Source organism: Leptonychotes weddellii, chromosome 5, assembly GCF_054177405.1.
Source record: "Leptonychotes weddellii isolate Sample4059 chromosome 5, ASM5417740v2, whole genome shotgun sequence".
Taxonomy (NCBI): domain Eukaryota; kingdom Metazoa; phylum Chordata; class Mammalia; order Carnivora; family Phocidae; genus Leptonychotes; species Leptonychotes weddellii.
Window position 1 is genome coordinate 159,885,711 of NC_138373.1, and position 16,424 is coordinate 159,902,134.

A 16,424-nucleotide genomic window follows, 5' to 3' on the forward strand; every position below is an offset into this window, starting at 1 on the left:
ATTAGATCACCCTCTGCTCACACCTCAATGGTTTCTCCCATCATTCAGAGAAGCCAGAGCCTGGCACATGAGGCCCTTGATGCCCCAATCCACCTGTCCCCTCCTGCTGTCCCCCCACTACCTCCATGCCAGCCACAGCACTTCTGGTACTGTTCCTGCACTGCAGCCGGCACCTCTCACCTGGAAGCTCTGGCCCTGGCTGTCCACTCTGCCAGGGATGCGCTGCCCTTGCACCCTCACTTCCTTTGGGTCTGAGTCAGATGGCCCTGCTCAGGAGGGCCTGCCTTCCCAACCCTGTCTGAAATTGCCACCCACCCCTCCATTGCTCCCTCCCCTTGCTTTTCCCCTTAGCACTTATTACCATCTGCCTTACTGCATAATTTACTCATTCTTCTTGCTTAATGCCTGTCTCTCTTAGACTCTAAGCCCCAGAGGAAGGGACTGTTTGGGCCAGTTTTATTCACTGCTGTATCCCAGTGCCTAGCACACTGTAGCCCTCAATAAGTACGAAGTGAATTATTCGAAAAGCCTCCTGGTTTCTGTGCCAGCCACTCCATCCCCTGATCCATGCCTGTTCCGCCCAATCATGAATTCCACATGGCAGGTGCCTTGTTCACCACTGAATCCCCAGCACAGAGCCAAGTAGATGGTGGGTGCTCAATCAACTGGTTCAGAGAGAAGGCCCAGGACTGTATCGAATTCATTCCTGGGTTCTTAGCAACAAGCAGAGTGCCGAGATCTAGATTCCTTCTAGCATGCTAATTAGCAATAGTAATTAAGTGCCTCCTTATACTTTCCATAAACATTTTTTGTTTACTTTTAATGTTATTTTAATGTAAAAAGTCAACCTGAGGGAAGGAGCATGTGTAGCTCCAGATTATACTGTGTGCCCTATCACAGACATGACCACCTGGCACGCTGACTGCGGGCCCGGGATTGCAGCCCTTCCCTACGGCCAGGAGGAGGCCGTGGGCCTCCACAGGGCGGTGCTCCAGCCCAGAGGAGTGCAGAGGGCATGACCGTTCATGGAGACAGCAGCTGGGCCCCACTCTCTGGCAGACAAACAGAAGTGGCCCCAGGGAACAGGTGAAGGTTCTGAAGCAAGAATTTATTCCAAGTGGGTGTGGACAGTGGTGACCTCAGGAGAGACATGCATTTCAAAGTAGGTCACAAGCCTCTCAGTCTCCCAGCCCCATCTCCTCCCCCTGCTACCTCTCTGGTCTGAGCTTGGGCAGGGGAGGGCCTCCTAGTTCCCAAACAAAACAAAGGTACCTAAGAGCTAAGAGAGAATTACAGAGGCTTATTTTTATTAGTATCTAGCAGGAAAAAAAAATCAAAATTCCCTCCCTGCTCCAACCCCCCTTCCACCACCTGGGCCCTCAGGGAGCAGCATCTGCCTGTGGAGTGCCTGCTGCCAGAGCTGTCCTTGGAGCCTGGACACCTGCGCGTGTCACCCCCGTGCCTGCGAGCCGACCACAGGTCCCTTCCTCCACAATGTGGACATGAGAGGGCAGCTGGCATTTCTCCAGCCCTCAGCTGTCAGCCTTGGGGACTTGGAAAAGATCAGCGATGTCCAGCAGAGCTTGGCGGATGTGGTTCCCAAAGCGCTGGGCATTCTGTGGGAGCCGAGAGCTCAGACCAACGCTTCAGGTGAGCCCCTGTCCCCCTCCCCACAACCAAGGACTCTTCCCCAGCCAGACAGGGCCCCAGGTGGCACCCCCTCCTCAGGCCTGAGCAGGAGCAGGAGAGACTCACTGTCTCTGAGCTTGAGAACTTGCTGGAGATGTGGAAGAAGATGGTGTTCTCGCCCGCGATCATGTAGGAAACCCCATAGCCATCATCTGCCACCTGAGGGCAGCAGGAGGGGTAAAGAAGAAGTAAACCAAACCTTGCAGATCTGAAAGCCAAGCTGATGTCATGCTTGCTGTTCCCACAAGATTCCCAGGAAGGGGCCCCACCCCAGATGCTGCATTTTCCCTGAGGTCAGGAACATTTCCAGGCAACAGTGTGAAAACCAAGGGGCTCTGCCCACTGCAGATCCAGACACTACCAGGGATCCAGGATATTGTGGTTCTCTCAGGAGGCTCAAGCTCACTGCCCCTCTCTAGGGAGTGTCTTTAGCTCCTTGAGGCACCTGTCTATCTGGGTCGATAGCTACCCATTCTGTTTCCATGCAGGGCAAGCTCAGGGCTGTGCTCCCACCCCTGGTCTGACTTCAGGGCTCTGTACTCCCCACTGAGACCCCTGCGGCCCAGTCCTGCTCATCCATCCCCTTTCAAGGGGGCTTACCGGGCCAAAGCCACCACCGGCAGCCAGGTGATTGGGGTACTTGTCTGGCTCAAACATACGGATCTGGAATTGAGCAATCTGGCTGGTGGAGAGGCGCCAGGGTTCTGAGAGCACCTGCAACAGGGAGATCACAGCAGTGAGATACCAGGCATGAAATGCCATGCACTCAGCCCTCACCTGCTGACAGGTGGTGCCTGAGCACCAGCATGAGCAGGTGCGCGATCTTCCAGACTGCTGCCACACGGCCTCCGGTCTGTTCTCACAGATGACAGCATCTGCACAAAACCCTTGAGGCCCATGTGACCTAACTGTCCCCAAGGCCTCCTCTCCTACCAGCCTGTCCCTTCCTGGGCTCTGCTCCCTCCCCTCCTGCTGCTGCACCTTGTCCACCCACGCCCCGGCCTCAGCGCCAGGCTAGGGGTTCCCTCTGCCTGGACCCTCTGCCCAGCCTGATCCTGCAGCTTCTTCGCTTTTCTCAGAGTGCCGTCACCACCTGACAGCCACGTGTTTGTCTGTCCACCCTCATGAGAACCACCAGCTCCGCGAGGGAAGACTCCTACTCAGAAGCAGGACCACAGGCCTGGACGGGGTGTGGAGTGGGACAGCTGACCAGACAGAGGACAGGCCATGCCCCCTCAGGAGAGGGCATGGGGACAGAAGACACACCCGCCAACAATGCTGACCTCAGCCAGGAAGGGGGAGCTGACCCCCAGGTACTTGGAGACCAGGTAAAGGCAGAAGAGGTGCCTGTCTATCCCAGCCCCCGTCATGGCCAGACGGTACATGTTCTGGTGTTTCTTTGAAGCCTTCCGGAAGAGATCTTGGAGGTCTGCTTTCTGGGGAGCAGAAGTGGAGCGGTGAAGAGTAGCCCTGCTCCTCAAGGTGGGCAGGAGGTGGAGGGTGTGGGGGGCTCACCATGTGGGACCCCTCCACCATGGCCTGAACAAAGGCCGTGGACTCGCTGGTACAGGAACGCACGGTCTCAGTCCGTCCCTCCCGGAACATCCTGGTCATGGAGGCTTCGTAGGTCAAGCAGAACTTGCCCCTGTCCTGAGGAGCACAGAGGGGTGAATCTGGCAGGTGGGGCTGGTGCCACCCTGCCCCTCAGCAGCCTAGCAGGGCCCCTACCCGGAAGTGGGCCAGCTGCAGGGCAATCTGCACGAAGGCGTCCGGGCTCGTCCGACACTTCTTGATGAGGCCTTTGCCAAACGGCAAGAACTGGAAGCAGTACAGCTCCACGTCGTCTGCCAGTGCCGTGGCCACCTGGTAGGAGCTCTCAATGACTGTCCGGCACTGCCAAGATATGGAAAGGTCAGCTGGGGGCAGAGCTCTCCAAGCAGCGAGGCTGGGCGGGTCTCAGTGAGCCTTCAACATCTTCAGACACAGAGGACAACCTGAGGGGCCTCAGCCCCCAGAGGCCACGCTGGGCTTTGTGGAAAGAGGGAGGCATGAACGGGTGCTCCATGGACGAGTCTCACACCTCACGTCTTTCACTAACCACTCGATGGTCCCAGGATCTCTGTTCTCACCGTGGCCAGTCTGGACTCTGAGAAGCTCCTGTCCCTTCCCCCTGAGAGCATCCCAGGTACTTGCCAGTCTTGCATGCCCATCCCTGTCCCCTCTTGGCCTGCACACCTGCTCAGGAATGTCCCACTGCAGCCGCTGGGGAGCTGCAAGCATGGGGTTCGGTTTGCCCAGGCAGTGCCCGGTCTCCGTGTAGCCCAGGTGGAAGGTTTCAGTGCCCAGGACAAACTGCAGGGAGAAGGTCAGGCTGAGAAGCCACCCTCATGCCCCGCACCCAGCCTGCCTTGCAGGACCCCACTCAGGGCCCATTACCTCCCAGAGGTGCCCTATGATAGGGGCGTCTGCCCACGCGTGTTCTGTGTTGAGGCCCAGCTGGCCATTCTTGAAGGCGATGACAGTGAAAGACTTGTCGAACCACCTGCAGGAAAGGAGGCAGGAGATGCAGGGAGGGCGTCGAGGCGGGTGGAGGAGGAGGGGGACCTGCCGCGGGGCTGGGGCGCCACACCTGTTGTAGCAGTTGCCGTGCAGCAGGGCCTTGCCGTAGAGGCTGAGGCTGGCCTCGTCTTCGGGGTCGTAGTGGTGAGACTCCTCGTCCAGGGCCACGAAGAAAGCAGCACGCTCGATGGCATCCAGAGCAGCCTTGTTCTTGCCAGAGCTGAAGAAGGCCTGGCGTGCCTGTGCCCACTCCACTCTGGGGGCACAAGGGCAGGGTGAGCGTGGGCTCAATGTGGGTGGTGGCGGAGGACACCTCCCAGGACCCGGCAGGGCCCAGAGCTGGGGGTCCCAGGCTGTCCCGGCAGGTGTCCCGGTCCTCTACACACTCCCACCCAGCCCCCACCTAGTCAGACGTGGCTAGATGCGCGGTCTGCCATTGACCACAGTCCCCCTCGCTACCGAGGGGGCTTGGGCAGAGGATGCCATGCCAGCATGCTCTTCCCTCACTCATGCCTCTGGCCCCAAGTTCCAGGGTGGCATGCAGGGCCGAGCTCCTCTCCTCGTGGGGCTCTGGTACCTTCCCCCTGCAGTGAGGGCAGCCAGCTTCTCCTCCCCAGGCTGAGGTGGGGAGGGGTCGTCCAGGATCCTCTGGAACTGCATCTCCAGGTCGCAAGGCTTGAGCAGCTGGGAACCCTCGTAGAGCCACACCTTGAAGAAGCGGCCCTTGTGGTAGACAGCCACGTGCCTGCTGTCGGAGAGGTGCTGCAGCAGGTCTGGGACAGAAGCCGGGGAGGGCTGAGGCAGGGCACACCTCCCTGCTCCCACTCCACCCCAACAGCCCCATGAAGCACTGCACAGAAGAGGAAGCTGAAGCTCTAGAAATTACACACACTGGCCCGCCGTCAGAAACCAGGCCCTCTGCAAGCAGCAACCCCTGCTCTACAGGCCCATGAAGGGCTCCTGGTAAGCTCCACCCCTCCTGCTACTCCTTACTCAGACTACCTTCCCCTGCCCTGGAAGGCCCGGAGAGCAGGGGCTCCGTTCCGGGCCCCACAGAGTCCCAGCACCAGCATCGTGCCTGTGAACAGGAGGTGTCTGGTGTTGGTCACAAACCAAATACTTTTGCCCATTACGTGACCCTGAGATGCCCAGGACGCTTGGTGACGGGCGAGGAGATAGGAGGGTGCCTGGCCATGGCAGGCCCAGAGCTGGGAGGGAGGGGCCTCCGTCCTGATGGCCCCAGCACTGGCACCTGGCTGTGGCTCAGTACCTGACTCCTTGCCTGGGATCCGAGTAGTGTTGAACATCCTCTCCATCTGGTAGGAGCACATGGGTACAATGCCCAGGGCCATCACCTGGGAGGAAGGCACAGCATGGCTCAGACTCGGGCCTCCTCTCCTTGTTGTGCCCTCAACCCCACACAACTCACAGGCTTGATCTCTTCACGGTCCAGTTTACGGCGATACATGATCATAGCATGGACGATGTTTCCCAGGCGGGCTGCCTGTATATTTGTATTCTTGATGAGCACAAATTCCTGCAGAGAGAGAGCAGAGCCTGCACGTGGTGTGACAGAGATGCACGCAACGCCTCCCTGTCCTGGTGTCACCTGGGTCTCCCTGCCTGAGGACCTGAGGGGTCCTGACCCCTTTCCCCAGTCCCTCCTGCACACACGGTCAGGGTGCACTGCTGGAGATGAAATGCATAACTGATCACGTCATGCACCTGCCCAGCTTGAATCTTTGGAGTTGTTTTCTCATAACCTATTTTATTTGTTTGTGTTTTGTTTATTTTGCATTGAGAAAGGAGTTCCCACAACTGAAAAACAGTTTAAAACCTCTGACATGGACAAGCTGTACATAAGTAGTTGGCTGGACAGCTTTGTGGTGGAGGGAACTTTGGCACATGACTTGGAATGTGTTTTGGACAGTGGCAGAGGAGGAGCATGCTGGGTAGACCTGTGACTGTGCAGAGGCATGTGCTGGGAGCAGGAGAAGGGCTGATCATGTGGGGTAGGGGCTGACAGTGACCTGGGCTGGGCAGGGCAGTGAACCCGGGGGACTCTGAGAGTGACAGTGTTAGGCGTGGGACTACTGGATTCTCCAGATCCTCAGTACCCCTGCTGCTCTGAAGCTGCTTCCTGACCGTTCTTCCAGGATCTCCCCCATCTTCCCAGCCCCCAGGCCCGCTCGCACCATGACGTAGTAGTTGCTGTTCACCATGAGGGGCGCCCTGCTCCGCAGGTACACGTACTCTTCCCACCAGTCACTCACCTGCGGGAAGGGAGGAGTTAGGGCTGGGGCAGAGGGCAGGGGACAGATGCCCCTGACACAAGGGGGCTAAGGGTAAGCCCAGGAGGGGACTCACATAGTTAGTTGCCCACCATGACTTGAGGACCAGGTACTTCTGCAGCCTGGGGGCAGTCTTGTCCTGGAATTCCTTGGCCAGTGTCTCCATTCGGTAGTATTCCTCATCATCCATCAAGGGCCGCACAGATTCCAGGTACTGTCCAGCCAAGTCATTGTCAGTGTGGGGGCCAAACAGCAATGACTACCTCTGTCCTGACCCTCTGCCAACCCAGCCCCATTGCTCTCAACCCCGCTCTTTGCAAGGGACAGTCCCTTATTCTGGAGAAGTCCCCTGAGTCCAGCCTAACCTGCCCAACTGGGATATCTTATTCAGGCCCTTACCCGCTGAATTGTGGCCGGCACGCTAGGCACGGGAAGCTTGGGCAGGGATGTCTGGAAGCTGTAGAGCATGGGCCGCCGGCTGGACAGGAGGCGGACACAGATCTGGGCACACAGAGCAGAGAATGTTTCTGGTGAGAACCAGGGGAAATAATGGAAACAAGTCGCAAACAGTTGAGGAGCTGGGCCCCCGACCCTCAGAACCAAGACAACCCTATGCACCAGGGACCAGTGCCCTGCCTGCCTCCCCCCTCTAGCTTAGAACCCAAAATGAGGCCCCCGGAGTCTCAAACCAGATGCCTGAACCCGTTCACTGGCTTCTGCTCACAGCCCAGACTTTGGTGAAGTGGCTGGTCCGGCCATGCATCTCAAACATCCAACCATGGTAGGAAAGAAGCAGTTTCAGGGTTTGGCGGAAGAAGAAGATGCCCATCATCCAGACCCCCGTGGAGAAGATGGCCATGCTGAGAAGTGCCCGGGTCTGTGGGGTCCAGTAGGGGCCACATCTGTCAGAGAAGGGACAGGGCTGCAGGGGATTCACTTGGGGTCTGCCTCAGGGAAACTCTGACTGCAGTTTTGATGGTTGTGAACCAGCTTGGGGGAGGCGTGGATGAACATTCCTGGGCACACTCATGTCTGAATGCATTACTACCAACTTACAAAATGTGGGACTCAGATGATGGTGGCCCCCAGGGAGGGCTGCCCCTAGGACCTCCAATGGCTATTATCCTGTATGTGCCCAGCTCAGGAACCCTGGCCTTGGAGCCTGCCCAGCCCTCTCTGGTAGCCCTGCTTCTTACCCCTCAGGGAGGCATTTCTGGATATAGCAGACCAGCCCCATGGAGATGTCCATCTTGCAGTAGGAAGAACCCACTGTTGCCATGACGACGACCAGCCAGCTGGTGGGGCTGCCAGGGTACACACCCCTAAGGATGCCATTCTGTGGGGCAGAAAGAGGCACACTTACAGCAGGAGTGATGGTCGTGAGCAGGCACCTGTGAGGTCCTGGTCTTTGCCTGGGAGGCCTTCTCCCTCCCTCACCTGCTGTGCTCTTGTTCCTCCTTCTGTCTGGTCTTCCCCTCCTCCCCACTCCCGTCCCTGCAGCCCCCACTTGCTCACTGGGTCCCACTGCTACTCCTTGCACGCCCTTCTCTCCTCCGCATCTTGATCACCCCTCTGGTTTCTGCCCTGCTAGGGCCGGTCACCCAGCCGAACTGCCAGCCAAGGTGGGGTTGGGAGGTCTTGACCATGGGGCAGCTGCTGACACCTGGCCTCTGCCTCCGGGCAGACTCTATTCTGCACCTGCTGGGAGGAGGAAGCCAGAACCACCTGCGCCCACCTTGATGCGAATCAGGCGTTTCTTCCAGGAGTTGATCCCGGACAGGTAGATGTGTTTCAGGGCCTCCCGACTGAGCCGGAAGTCGACCCCATCTGGGGTCACCGTGAACTGGAAGGCCACAGCCTGGTGCGCTTCCGCCATCCTGGAGGTTGGCCGTCACCTGGGAGGGGGCAGGAGGGTGCGCGGGCGGGCTCAGGCTGGCCCCATCCCCGGCCGCCCTCAGCGCCGAGGCCCCCGCGCCCCGGCCAGGCCGCGCACCCGCCCGCACCCGCGCCGCGCTAGCGGCCGCCCCCCGCCCTCCTCCCGCTTCGGGCCCGGCCCAGCAGCCTGACCAACGGCCGCCGAACCCTCGCGCCCGCGTTCCGGGCGGGCTTCGCCACAGTGGTGCAGCGGTCGGGAAGGGGGTCGAGCCGGGAAATCTTCGGGAGCCCCGAGGACAGTGAAGGGCTGCCTCCGGGTGGGGGGAGACGCGTCTCGGGAAGCAGAGTTGGTCCGGAGCGAGGCGGACAGCCCTGACTGCGAGGGACCCCGCGCCGCCCTCGCGCCCTGCTCTGGTCTAGGCCTCTGAGCCCGACGGGGGTGCCCTATGCTGTCCCCCACTCCACTCACGGCTTGGGTTCGCTCCTGTCCGCGTATGGGGCCAGTCGCTCTGGCCCGTGTCCCCATGTCCTTCAGGCCTGGCCATCCCCGCCCCGCCCTCACCGGGAACCTGACACCCACTCCCAAATTTGGGTTGAGAAAACAGATGTGGGGCGGCAACCAGAATCCCGTCCTCTCTGTGGTGGGAATCAGGAGTGGGGGCGGGCCGGGTTTCTGCAAGCTGAGATTGCTGAGGTCTGGGAACCTGGGGGGGCCCAAAGGGTCTCACGTGAGGATGGTAGCATTAGAGCTAAAAATAGCTGAATGTAGGGAAAAGGTCATCAGAGAGTCAGCTGTGCTGCCTGTCCCCTGATCTCCAGTGCTCAGGGTTGGGCAGCCTCACCCCAGTGCCCTCTTTGTACCCCCATTACTCCCCAGCCCCGCACCCAAATCCTTCTAGTGTGTATCACTTCTAAGCTGGGGCCAGGGAGGGTGAGGGCAGGGGACTCCCAACTTGCAGAGTGGACCCTTAACCACTCCCTCATGCCCAGAGCACCAAATAGCCATGCTTTTCAGAAGGGGACAATGAGGCTCAGAGCAGTGGTCACTTTGTCAATCTGTGTGCATTCCCTGGTTGGTACTTTCTTTTTTTTGTTGGTACTTTCTGCCGCAGAGCTAAGACAGGGTGTGAAGGAGGAAGCTTGTTTATTGTCTTCAGGTACACAGCCCAGGGGCTCTCTCCCACCATCTCCCTGCTGTGGGGAGAGGTCAGCATTCTCAACCCCAGGTTCACTCCAGAGCTCAGCCCAGTCCCCAGAGCCTCCTGCTCTTTGCCCCTCCCTCCAAGGTCCTGCCCTGGAGGCTCCAGGAGCAATCTGAGGAGTTGGGGGCTGGAGAGTCAAGATGAGAGGTGGAAGCTGCTCAGCTGTCCTTTCTGCTGGAAGTAAAACTGGAACCGTGACTGGGCATACTCCTACGGAAGGAAACCCACCCCACAAACCTGTGAGAAGGCTTGGGACTAGCACCCCCCTCTCCCCCAGCCCCAAGTCTGCCCACAGATTTCCTGGAGAACGCTGCTGCTCCCCTCCTCCCACCTAACTCACCCATCTGGGTTACTTACCAAGTAACCAAATTCTATGGTGGACATAGACGCCTGGAGGATAGACCAGAGACCCCAAAAGAAATGGGATGCCAGAGCGTATCTATGGAGAGCAGGAAAAACAGAGGGGTTCAGAGCACACTTTGGGTTACCTGGATCCCATCCCTGAGGCTGGTCAAGCCCCAAAGCTCAAACTTCTCCCCCACTGCCTTAACTCCAACCCTGTCCTGACTCTTCCCACTCTCTGCCCCCAGCTGCAGTCCCAGAAGTTGGCCTGACTGCCTCTTCCTCAGCCCCCTTTCCTCTGCATCCTGCTCTGCTGCTGCCCCACCCATCTTTCCTCACCGATTAGCCTCTACCAGCAAATCTTCTTCTAGTTTCCTCTGCTCCTCTTGGGAGACGGTTTCACCTTTCTTGACCTCTGCCAGGTAATGTCGAATAAAATGGAGCTGAGATTGACAGATGAGAGTCAGGAAATGGGGAGACGGTGGAGCATTTCCCAGTAAACACCCTTTCTCACCATTCTTTCCAGACCTCACCTTCCTTCTCCCTCACAGGCCAGGTCCTGCTCCCCAGCCTCCGGTCCACATACCTGCTGCCCCCGGGTGGGGTAGTCTGCAGGCTGCGCTTTGTAGAAAGGCCACTCCTCGTGAGTATAATCATAAACCCACTCACAAAAATGGTTCCCAATGTCAAAGCCCCTGGGGGAATAAGGTGGACACTCAGTCCCCAAATACCCTGGGCAGCTGGGATGCAGAGAGGAAGGCCTAGTCTGTTTTCCAGGCTGCTGTGGGAACAGACCCATGGAGGCCATCCTCTTACCCTCACCTGTAGTTGTAACTACTGTATTCGAAGTCGACCAGCATGAGTCTGTCGGTGTTTTCTGGCTCTGAGAGCAACAAGATGTTCCCTGGGAGGATGGGGTGGAGTTGTGGTCACTCCAGGGCCCTCTGGCCCCCCTTACCTTAGGAGATGCCGATGCTTTCTCCTACCTTCCTGGATGTCATTGTGACAGAAGACCACTGGTGATGGGGTAGAGTCTAGCAATTTCCTGCAGGGGAACAGGGGGCATGGGTCCTGAGCAGGAGTGACTAGAGGGTCAGTCACCTGTGGGCCAGGCCCTGACCCCAGCCCTCAGTAAATCCTGGGGAGGTACCCCAGTAGGTGCCTGGCACTGGCTCCTGTGTTCTGTTCTCCCGCCGTGCCTGCCCTCACCTGAGGTTGCCCATCTCATCCTTCAGGCTGTACGTCTCCAGCAGGTTCATCTGGGGGAGGCCTGTGGGGGGCAGGTCCTGGATCTGCTTTAGGTACCTGAAGCCCAAAGAATAAAATATGCTCCCTCTGTTATCCCTTCCTACCTCCTATTTCCCCAGGCCAGGCTGTCCTACCCGTTTTCCTGTCACTGTAGGACTTATCTGGCAGATTTTTCTGACTCGTCTGCCTTATTTGGAAGCCTGTTCTGTGTGAGAGTCCCATGCTAGACACTGGGACACCTGATCCACTCAGCTGGAGGACTGGACAGTCATGGACACACTCAGCTGCAGCCCAGTATAGTAACTGCCAGCATTAGGGTTCAGAACAGGTGTGCAGGAGCCCTTTGAAGGCTCCTGACTCACCGTTCCATGGTCCCAAACAGCCAGTGGGGCTCCTTAGTGAACGGCATCTCCATGCCATGGAACCGGGCCATCTTCGTGGCGATTTCTGCTGACAGCACCGGCTCTCGAAGCTCACAGGTTTTCAGCGGCCGGCTCTGCACCCAGGAACCTATCAGGGTGGTGAGGGGGCTGGGGCAGGAGGGGGAAGGGGTGGGGAATGGGGGTGGGGGAGGAAGTCAGGGTCTTGGGGAAAATGCCCTACCTGGGGGAAGGGACATGAGGGCAGACACTGGAAAGGGGGACAGGGTTGGGGGCAGGAGGTGCTTCGGGAAGGTCAGGGCCGGGCTGGGCTCGTACTGGGATGTACTGTTCCAGCCGGCCCTCTGGAAAGACTCCATAGAGCTGGGGCCCCAGCGACCGCTCTGCCAGGATGGCGAACATCACACTTTCCAGGACCAAGGAATCCACGCCCTGAAGGAAGATGGACAACCAAGGGGGCAGAGTCACGAGGGGCCAGAGGAAAATACGGAAGGGTCCGCTTTCTCCTCCCAGCAACCCCCCCCCCCCCCGGCCCTTCTTGCTCCATTGCCTGGAGACACCAGAGCCAGGCTCCAGGAGGAGGACTGACAAGCTACTTGGCCCCGGGGGCCTCCGTGTCCTCAGCTGCGCAGTGGGGAGAATCCCCCCTGCCACGCTCGCTGACAGGTGCTGGAGCCAGCGGCCACTGCGGCCCTCGCTCCCTCCTCACCTGCAGGATGGCCCCGTACAGCCGCAGCAGCACCTCCCGGGGCTCCTTGCCAACGCTGGGCAGGTGGTCCGGCAGCGAGCAGCGGAAGAGCAGGTTACTGAGGCCTCCGCTGCAGACCCACACCAGGGCGCGCTCAGCCCGCGGCCGGCTGCACCTGTCCCGTCCCCCCGGTCGCCCCCAGTGTCCGCTCCGGGCCAGGCCGGCCCCGCCCCTGCCCCCCTCCCCCAGCCCCGCACGCGCCGGGCCGCAGCGACGCGGGGTCCCCAGGGCCCGAGCTCGAACCCTGACGCCGGCGCTGGCTCAGGAGAGCGGACCCCTGACCTCCCACCTCACAGGGTCAACCCTCAGCTCCTCGGGCCGCACTCGGCGCCAGGCCCCGCCCAAGTACTCCCGGCAGCACTGGTAGGCTCGGCGCTCGGCGTCACGCGACAGCGACGAGCCGCGCCGCCTGTTCGGGGCCGCGTCCGGGCACTGAGACTGCTGCAAGCTGTCCTTGGCCAGCCGGTCGCCGACAGCCCCGCCTCCGGCCACAGCTGTCCCCTCGGCAGCCATGGCGCCGGCTGGGCCAAGCCCAACGTCCAGGCGCGCTCAGGCCCCTTCGGGCGGACTCGGCTCCTTCCGGCTGAGCTCGGGTCGCTTCCGGCCAGCCTGCTCCTCTCCGGTCATACTCGGGTCTCTCCGGCTCTTTTCGGTCTTTTGCGAAGCCGCTCGGCTCTCTCCGTGACCCTGGTCGGGTGCCCTTTCCGAAGGCCAAATTCTGCGCGTCTCCGCCGTGTCCCGCCCCTACTCGGGGCGAACACCAATGACCTCTCTCTCTGGGCGGGGCCGCTCCAAAGACAGGCAGCTGTGAGGGGAACACGTGGGCCAACCAGAAGCGTCGAGAGCCGGTGGGCGCGCTGCCCTGGGGCGTGTCTCGAAGGCGGGTCACGCGGGTGGGGTGGTGCGTCCGCCGGCGGTCGGAAAACTGTCCTGCGGGCGGGAGAGGGGCGGGCGGGTGTTCGAGGGCGGGTGTTCCCGGGAAGGTGCGGGGGAGGAGAGATGGACCTTCGCGGGGCTCGGGGAGCGCACGGCGCAGCGCAGGCGGCGGCCCCGGCGGCGGCCCCTCAGTGGACAGATCTGCACGCCCCCCCCCCCCCCCCCGGCCAGTCCCGGGGGCAGTCGAGCAAGGAAGAGAGCCACTGAGTGAGTGTGGGTCACACCTGGAGGAGGAGAGTGTGTGACTCACCACCAGGGAGTAGAGAATGTACTAAATAAGTAAACATTTGCTGATGAGTGAATGAGAGTTTGGGGCCCCTGGGACAATTCCGATGACTCCCAAGTGCCTTAAATCCCTGATCACCGCTGAGTCTCTCGTGTTAGTTGAAGCGCACCTCTGAGACGAAGCCCTTGTTGCCCTGTTTGCAATTAATGTCTCCACGCCCCACTCCACTACCCTTCTGCCTCCAGATCTAGACCAGGTAGAAAATCAAACCCAGGAGAAGGCTCACCTTGGAGCAGACGTCTCCTTGGCCCACCTGGGCAGTTTGAAGACGGATCAGACTCACCCCACCTTGATGGAGTCCCACCTTAAGTACATACCTCCTGCAACCAGAAGAGACGGGAGTGGCAACAAGAAAGACTTGACCCCCAGGGATCTGGGGCAGTGCTTGCTGGACCACCGTGTTCTTGGGGTGAAACAGATGGGCAGCTGACTGGAGTGTTGTTTGATTTGAATAACCAGAAAGAAATGAAGAATTTGTGATCAGAAGGCAAATGTCAGTTGCTGCAGTGGAAGATCATGATCCCTCACTCTGTTTAAATCTGAGCCAGTTCTGAGACCCGGAGCCCACTGTTTGAAAGGGGGGCTTGGTCCTTCAAGGAAGGATCCTCCAGTACCACCATAAGTATATGGAAAAAAATAGTCCTCCCGTCCTTCCCCTGACAGACCTAGAGCTGCTTAACAACTGACTTTGGAAAGAGACTATCCAGACCTTTCATGGGCTCTTAGAAACAGGATCTGAGACATTTGTGCCAAGGTACCTGAGATATTATGAGCCCCTGGTTAGAGTCGGGACTGTGGAGTCAGCTGATAAATGGAATCCTGGCCCGAGTCCTGGGGTTACCTTTTTGGTCCCAGTGCATACTTATGATGATTATACCTAGCAGTGAGCAGATCCTGACGCCTGACCTGTGGAATATGCATCATAGTAGGAAGAGCACAGTGGGCACCCCTGAAACTACCCCCACACCACCTACCCCTCTAGGATAGTAAGTCGGAAGCAATGCTGCATTCCTGGTGGAATTGCAGAGGTTGTGTCACTCTCAAAGACATAAAGTGGTGGTCCCCATTACATCTTCAGTTCACCTGAATGGCCCGTGCAAAATCCAGATGGATCCAAGTAAAGGGTGGTGAGCCACCACCAACTTAGCCAAGTAGTGTCCCCAGTCACAGTAGCTGTATTAGTTGAGATATTTTTACTGGAACCAATCAATTCACCTCTGGCACCTGATAATGCAATTATCCATTTGGTGAACATTCTTTTCAATTTCCAGTAGCAGAGAGTAAATTCCCAAAAGCAGTTCACATTTTTATGGGAAGAACAGCCAAACATATCCATTATCTCACTTCAAGGTGGTTTTAACTTTCCTGCTCTCTGTCACAATTTAATCCATTGAGCTTTTGATCATCCAGACTTCCACATAACACTGATCACATCATGCTGATTGGACATGGCGAAGAAGGAAGTGACAAGTGCTCTGCCCTTGATAAGACAGTGCAGATCAGAGGATGAGAGGGAACTCATCAGTAGTCATGGAGCCTGTCATCAGTGAAGTTTTCAGGGTGCACTATAGGGCAATATGATGATAAGTTGTTGCATCTTGCTCCTTATCACAAAGAAGGAGGCATAGCACCTGATGTACCTCTGGACGTTGGAGTCAGCACACTTGGGAAAACTGTTCTGACCCATTTATTGAGTGACTTGGAAGACTGCCAGTTTTGAGTGGTGCCCAAAGCAAGGGAGGCCCCCTGTAGACCCAGAGTGGATGATGGGTTCCCCTGCCACTTAGCAGAACCAGTGGGTTAGGGTTGGCCTTATCTGGGGTAAATAGGGATTCTGTATGGCACCTTTGGCAAGCTCCCACAGATTTGCAATGCACACTCTGAGGGTTTTGAAGCAAAACCATGCCTGCTGCAGTGGAGAACTACTCCCCAGTTGAAAGCAGCTTCTGGCATACTGCTGGACTCAAGTAGAGACTTAGTGCCTGATTATGGGCACCAGATGACCATGTGACCACATCTGCCTGTCCTGAGGTAGATACTGACAGATCCATGAAGTCAACAGGTTACGCAGGCTCAGTAGCAATTCACTGCACAGTGAAAAAGAGTTGGATCCAAGCTTGTCCGGAGAGCACCAGTCATTTACAGGAAGAGGTGGCTGTGGCCCCCATGTCTCCTACCTTGTTGCACCGATGCCTCTTTCTTAGGAGACAGGAAGAAAAATTCAGATCTGGTTCAAGGGTAGGTCGACTTGACATGTTGATATGAGCTTAAAATGAATCACTGCTGAACTACAGTCCCTTTCAGAGTGGCTCTAAAGGAAAGTAATGAGAGGAAACCCTCCAGAGGGCAGAGCTTTGAGCAGTACCCTTGGATATCCACTTTGTAGGGACAGAGTTGCGGTCTAAGGATCTGAGTGGTGACAGATGTCTTGCTGGCTGGCCAGGGACCTGGAAAGAGCAAGGGGGGAATACTGGAGACAAGTCTGGGAAAGAAGATGAGCCTATGGAAGACATCACAGATGTGTGCATCTTTGTGTCTCATGTTAATACCCACTGCAGAGGGGTCACTGAATGACAAAGTGGATGGACAGATGTCAGCCAGCTTCTGTCCTTGACTACCCCTGTGCTTGCATGGTGAGCCCGTGAATGGAGTTGCCATGGTGGCAGGAGTGCTGGTTATGTCCACTAACGTGGACGCTCTCTTATCAAGGCTAGTCTCATTATTACTGTGGCTGAATTTCTGAGCTCTTAGTAGCCAAGACCAATGCTGAGCTCTGATATGGCACCATCCCTAGGTGACTCAGTGACAAGTTGGTTTCAGCAGATCCTTTCCACCCAGGAGAGGGCATTGATTCACCCTTACTGGAAT

At 58.0% G+C, this 16,424-nt stretch overlaps 2 protein-coding genes across 3 annotated transcripts; both read right to left on the minus strand.

The window, feature by feature from the left end:
- Window positions 1–1,087: 1,087 nt before the first annotated feature.
- On the minus strand, window positions 1,088–9,400 carry CPT1B (carnitine palmitoyltransferase 1B). Its single transcript, XM_006735372.3, has 19 exons — window positions 8,884–9,400; window positions 8,275–8,434; window positions 7,736–7,875; window positions 7,264–7,441; window positions 6,939–7,040; window positions 6,616–6,753; window positions 6,444–6,521; window positions 5,678–5,785; window positions 5,519–5,603; window positions 4,826–5,021; window positions 4,319–4,504; window positions 4,126–4,231; window positions 3,925–4,041; window positions 3,418–3,582; window positions 3,205–3,339; window positions 2,973–3,125; window positions 2,290–2,403; window positions 1,756–1,848; window positions 1,088–1,616 (listed from the first exon to the last, which is right to left on the minus strand). The coding sequence occupies exons 2-19, from the start codon at window positions 8,413–8,415 to the stop codon at window positions 1,533–1,535; spliced, it is 2,319 nt and encodes a 772-aa protein (XP_006735435.1). The 5' UTR covers window positions 8,416–8,434; window positions 8,884–9,400; the 3' UTR covers window positions 1,088–1,532.
- A 141-nt stretch (window positions 9,401–9,541) lies between these two features.
- Window positions 9,542–13,035, minus strand: CHKB (choline kinase beta). Of its 2 annotated transcripts, none has more exons than XM_006735371.3 (11): window positions 12,624–13,019; window positions 12,296–12,404; window positions 11,905–12,018; window positions 11,569–11,702; window positions 11,168–11,263; window positions 10,945–11,003; window positions 10,781–10,862; window positions 10,545–10,653; window positions 10,298–10,401; window positions 9,974–10,055; window positions 9,542–9,826 (listed from the first exon to the last, which is right to left on the minus strand). In XM_006735371.3, exons 1-11 carry the CDS (start codon window positions 12,845–12,847, stop codon window positions 9,752–9,754), a joined length of 1,188 nt encoding a protein of 395 aa, XP_006735434.1. In that variant the 5' UTR covers window positions 12,848–13,019; the 3' UTR covers window positions 9,542–9,751. The 2 variants fall into 2 exon arrangements, 1 of the variants encoding a protein (XP_006735434.1); XR_004076330.2 differs by having other exon boundaries at window positions 9,770–9,826; window positions 10,492–10,653; window positions 12,624–13,035.
- Between the last annotated feature and the right edge of the window lie 3,389 nt (window positions 13,036–16,424).

Coding starts and splice junctions, on each gene's coding strand:
- CPT1B (XM_006735372.3), bottom strand. CDS start 8,415: ATGGCGGAAGCGCACCAGGCTGTGGCCTTCCAGTTCACGGTGACCCCA. Junction 4,505..4,825: donor GCCCTCACTGCAGGGGGAAG/GTACCAGAGCCC, acceptor TTGTGCCCCCAG/AGTGGAGTGGGCACAGGCAC. Junction 4,232..4,318: donor CACGGCAACTGCTACAACAG/GTGTGGCGCCCC, acceptor CCTTTCCTGCAG/GTGGTTCGACAAGTCTTTCA.
- CHKB (XM_006735371.3), bottom strand. CDS start 12,847: ATGGCTGCCGAGGGGACAGCTGTGGCCGGAGGCGGGGCTGTCGGCGAC. Junction 12,405..12,623: donor CTGAGGGTTGACCCTGTGAG/GTGGGAGGTCAG, acceptor GTGGGTCTGCAG/CGGAGGCCTCAGTAACCTGC. Junction 11,264..11,568: donor CTGTTTGGGACCATGGAACG/GTGAGTCAGGAG, acceptor TTTGGGCTTCAG/GTACCTAAAGCAGATCCAGG.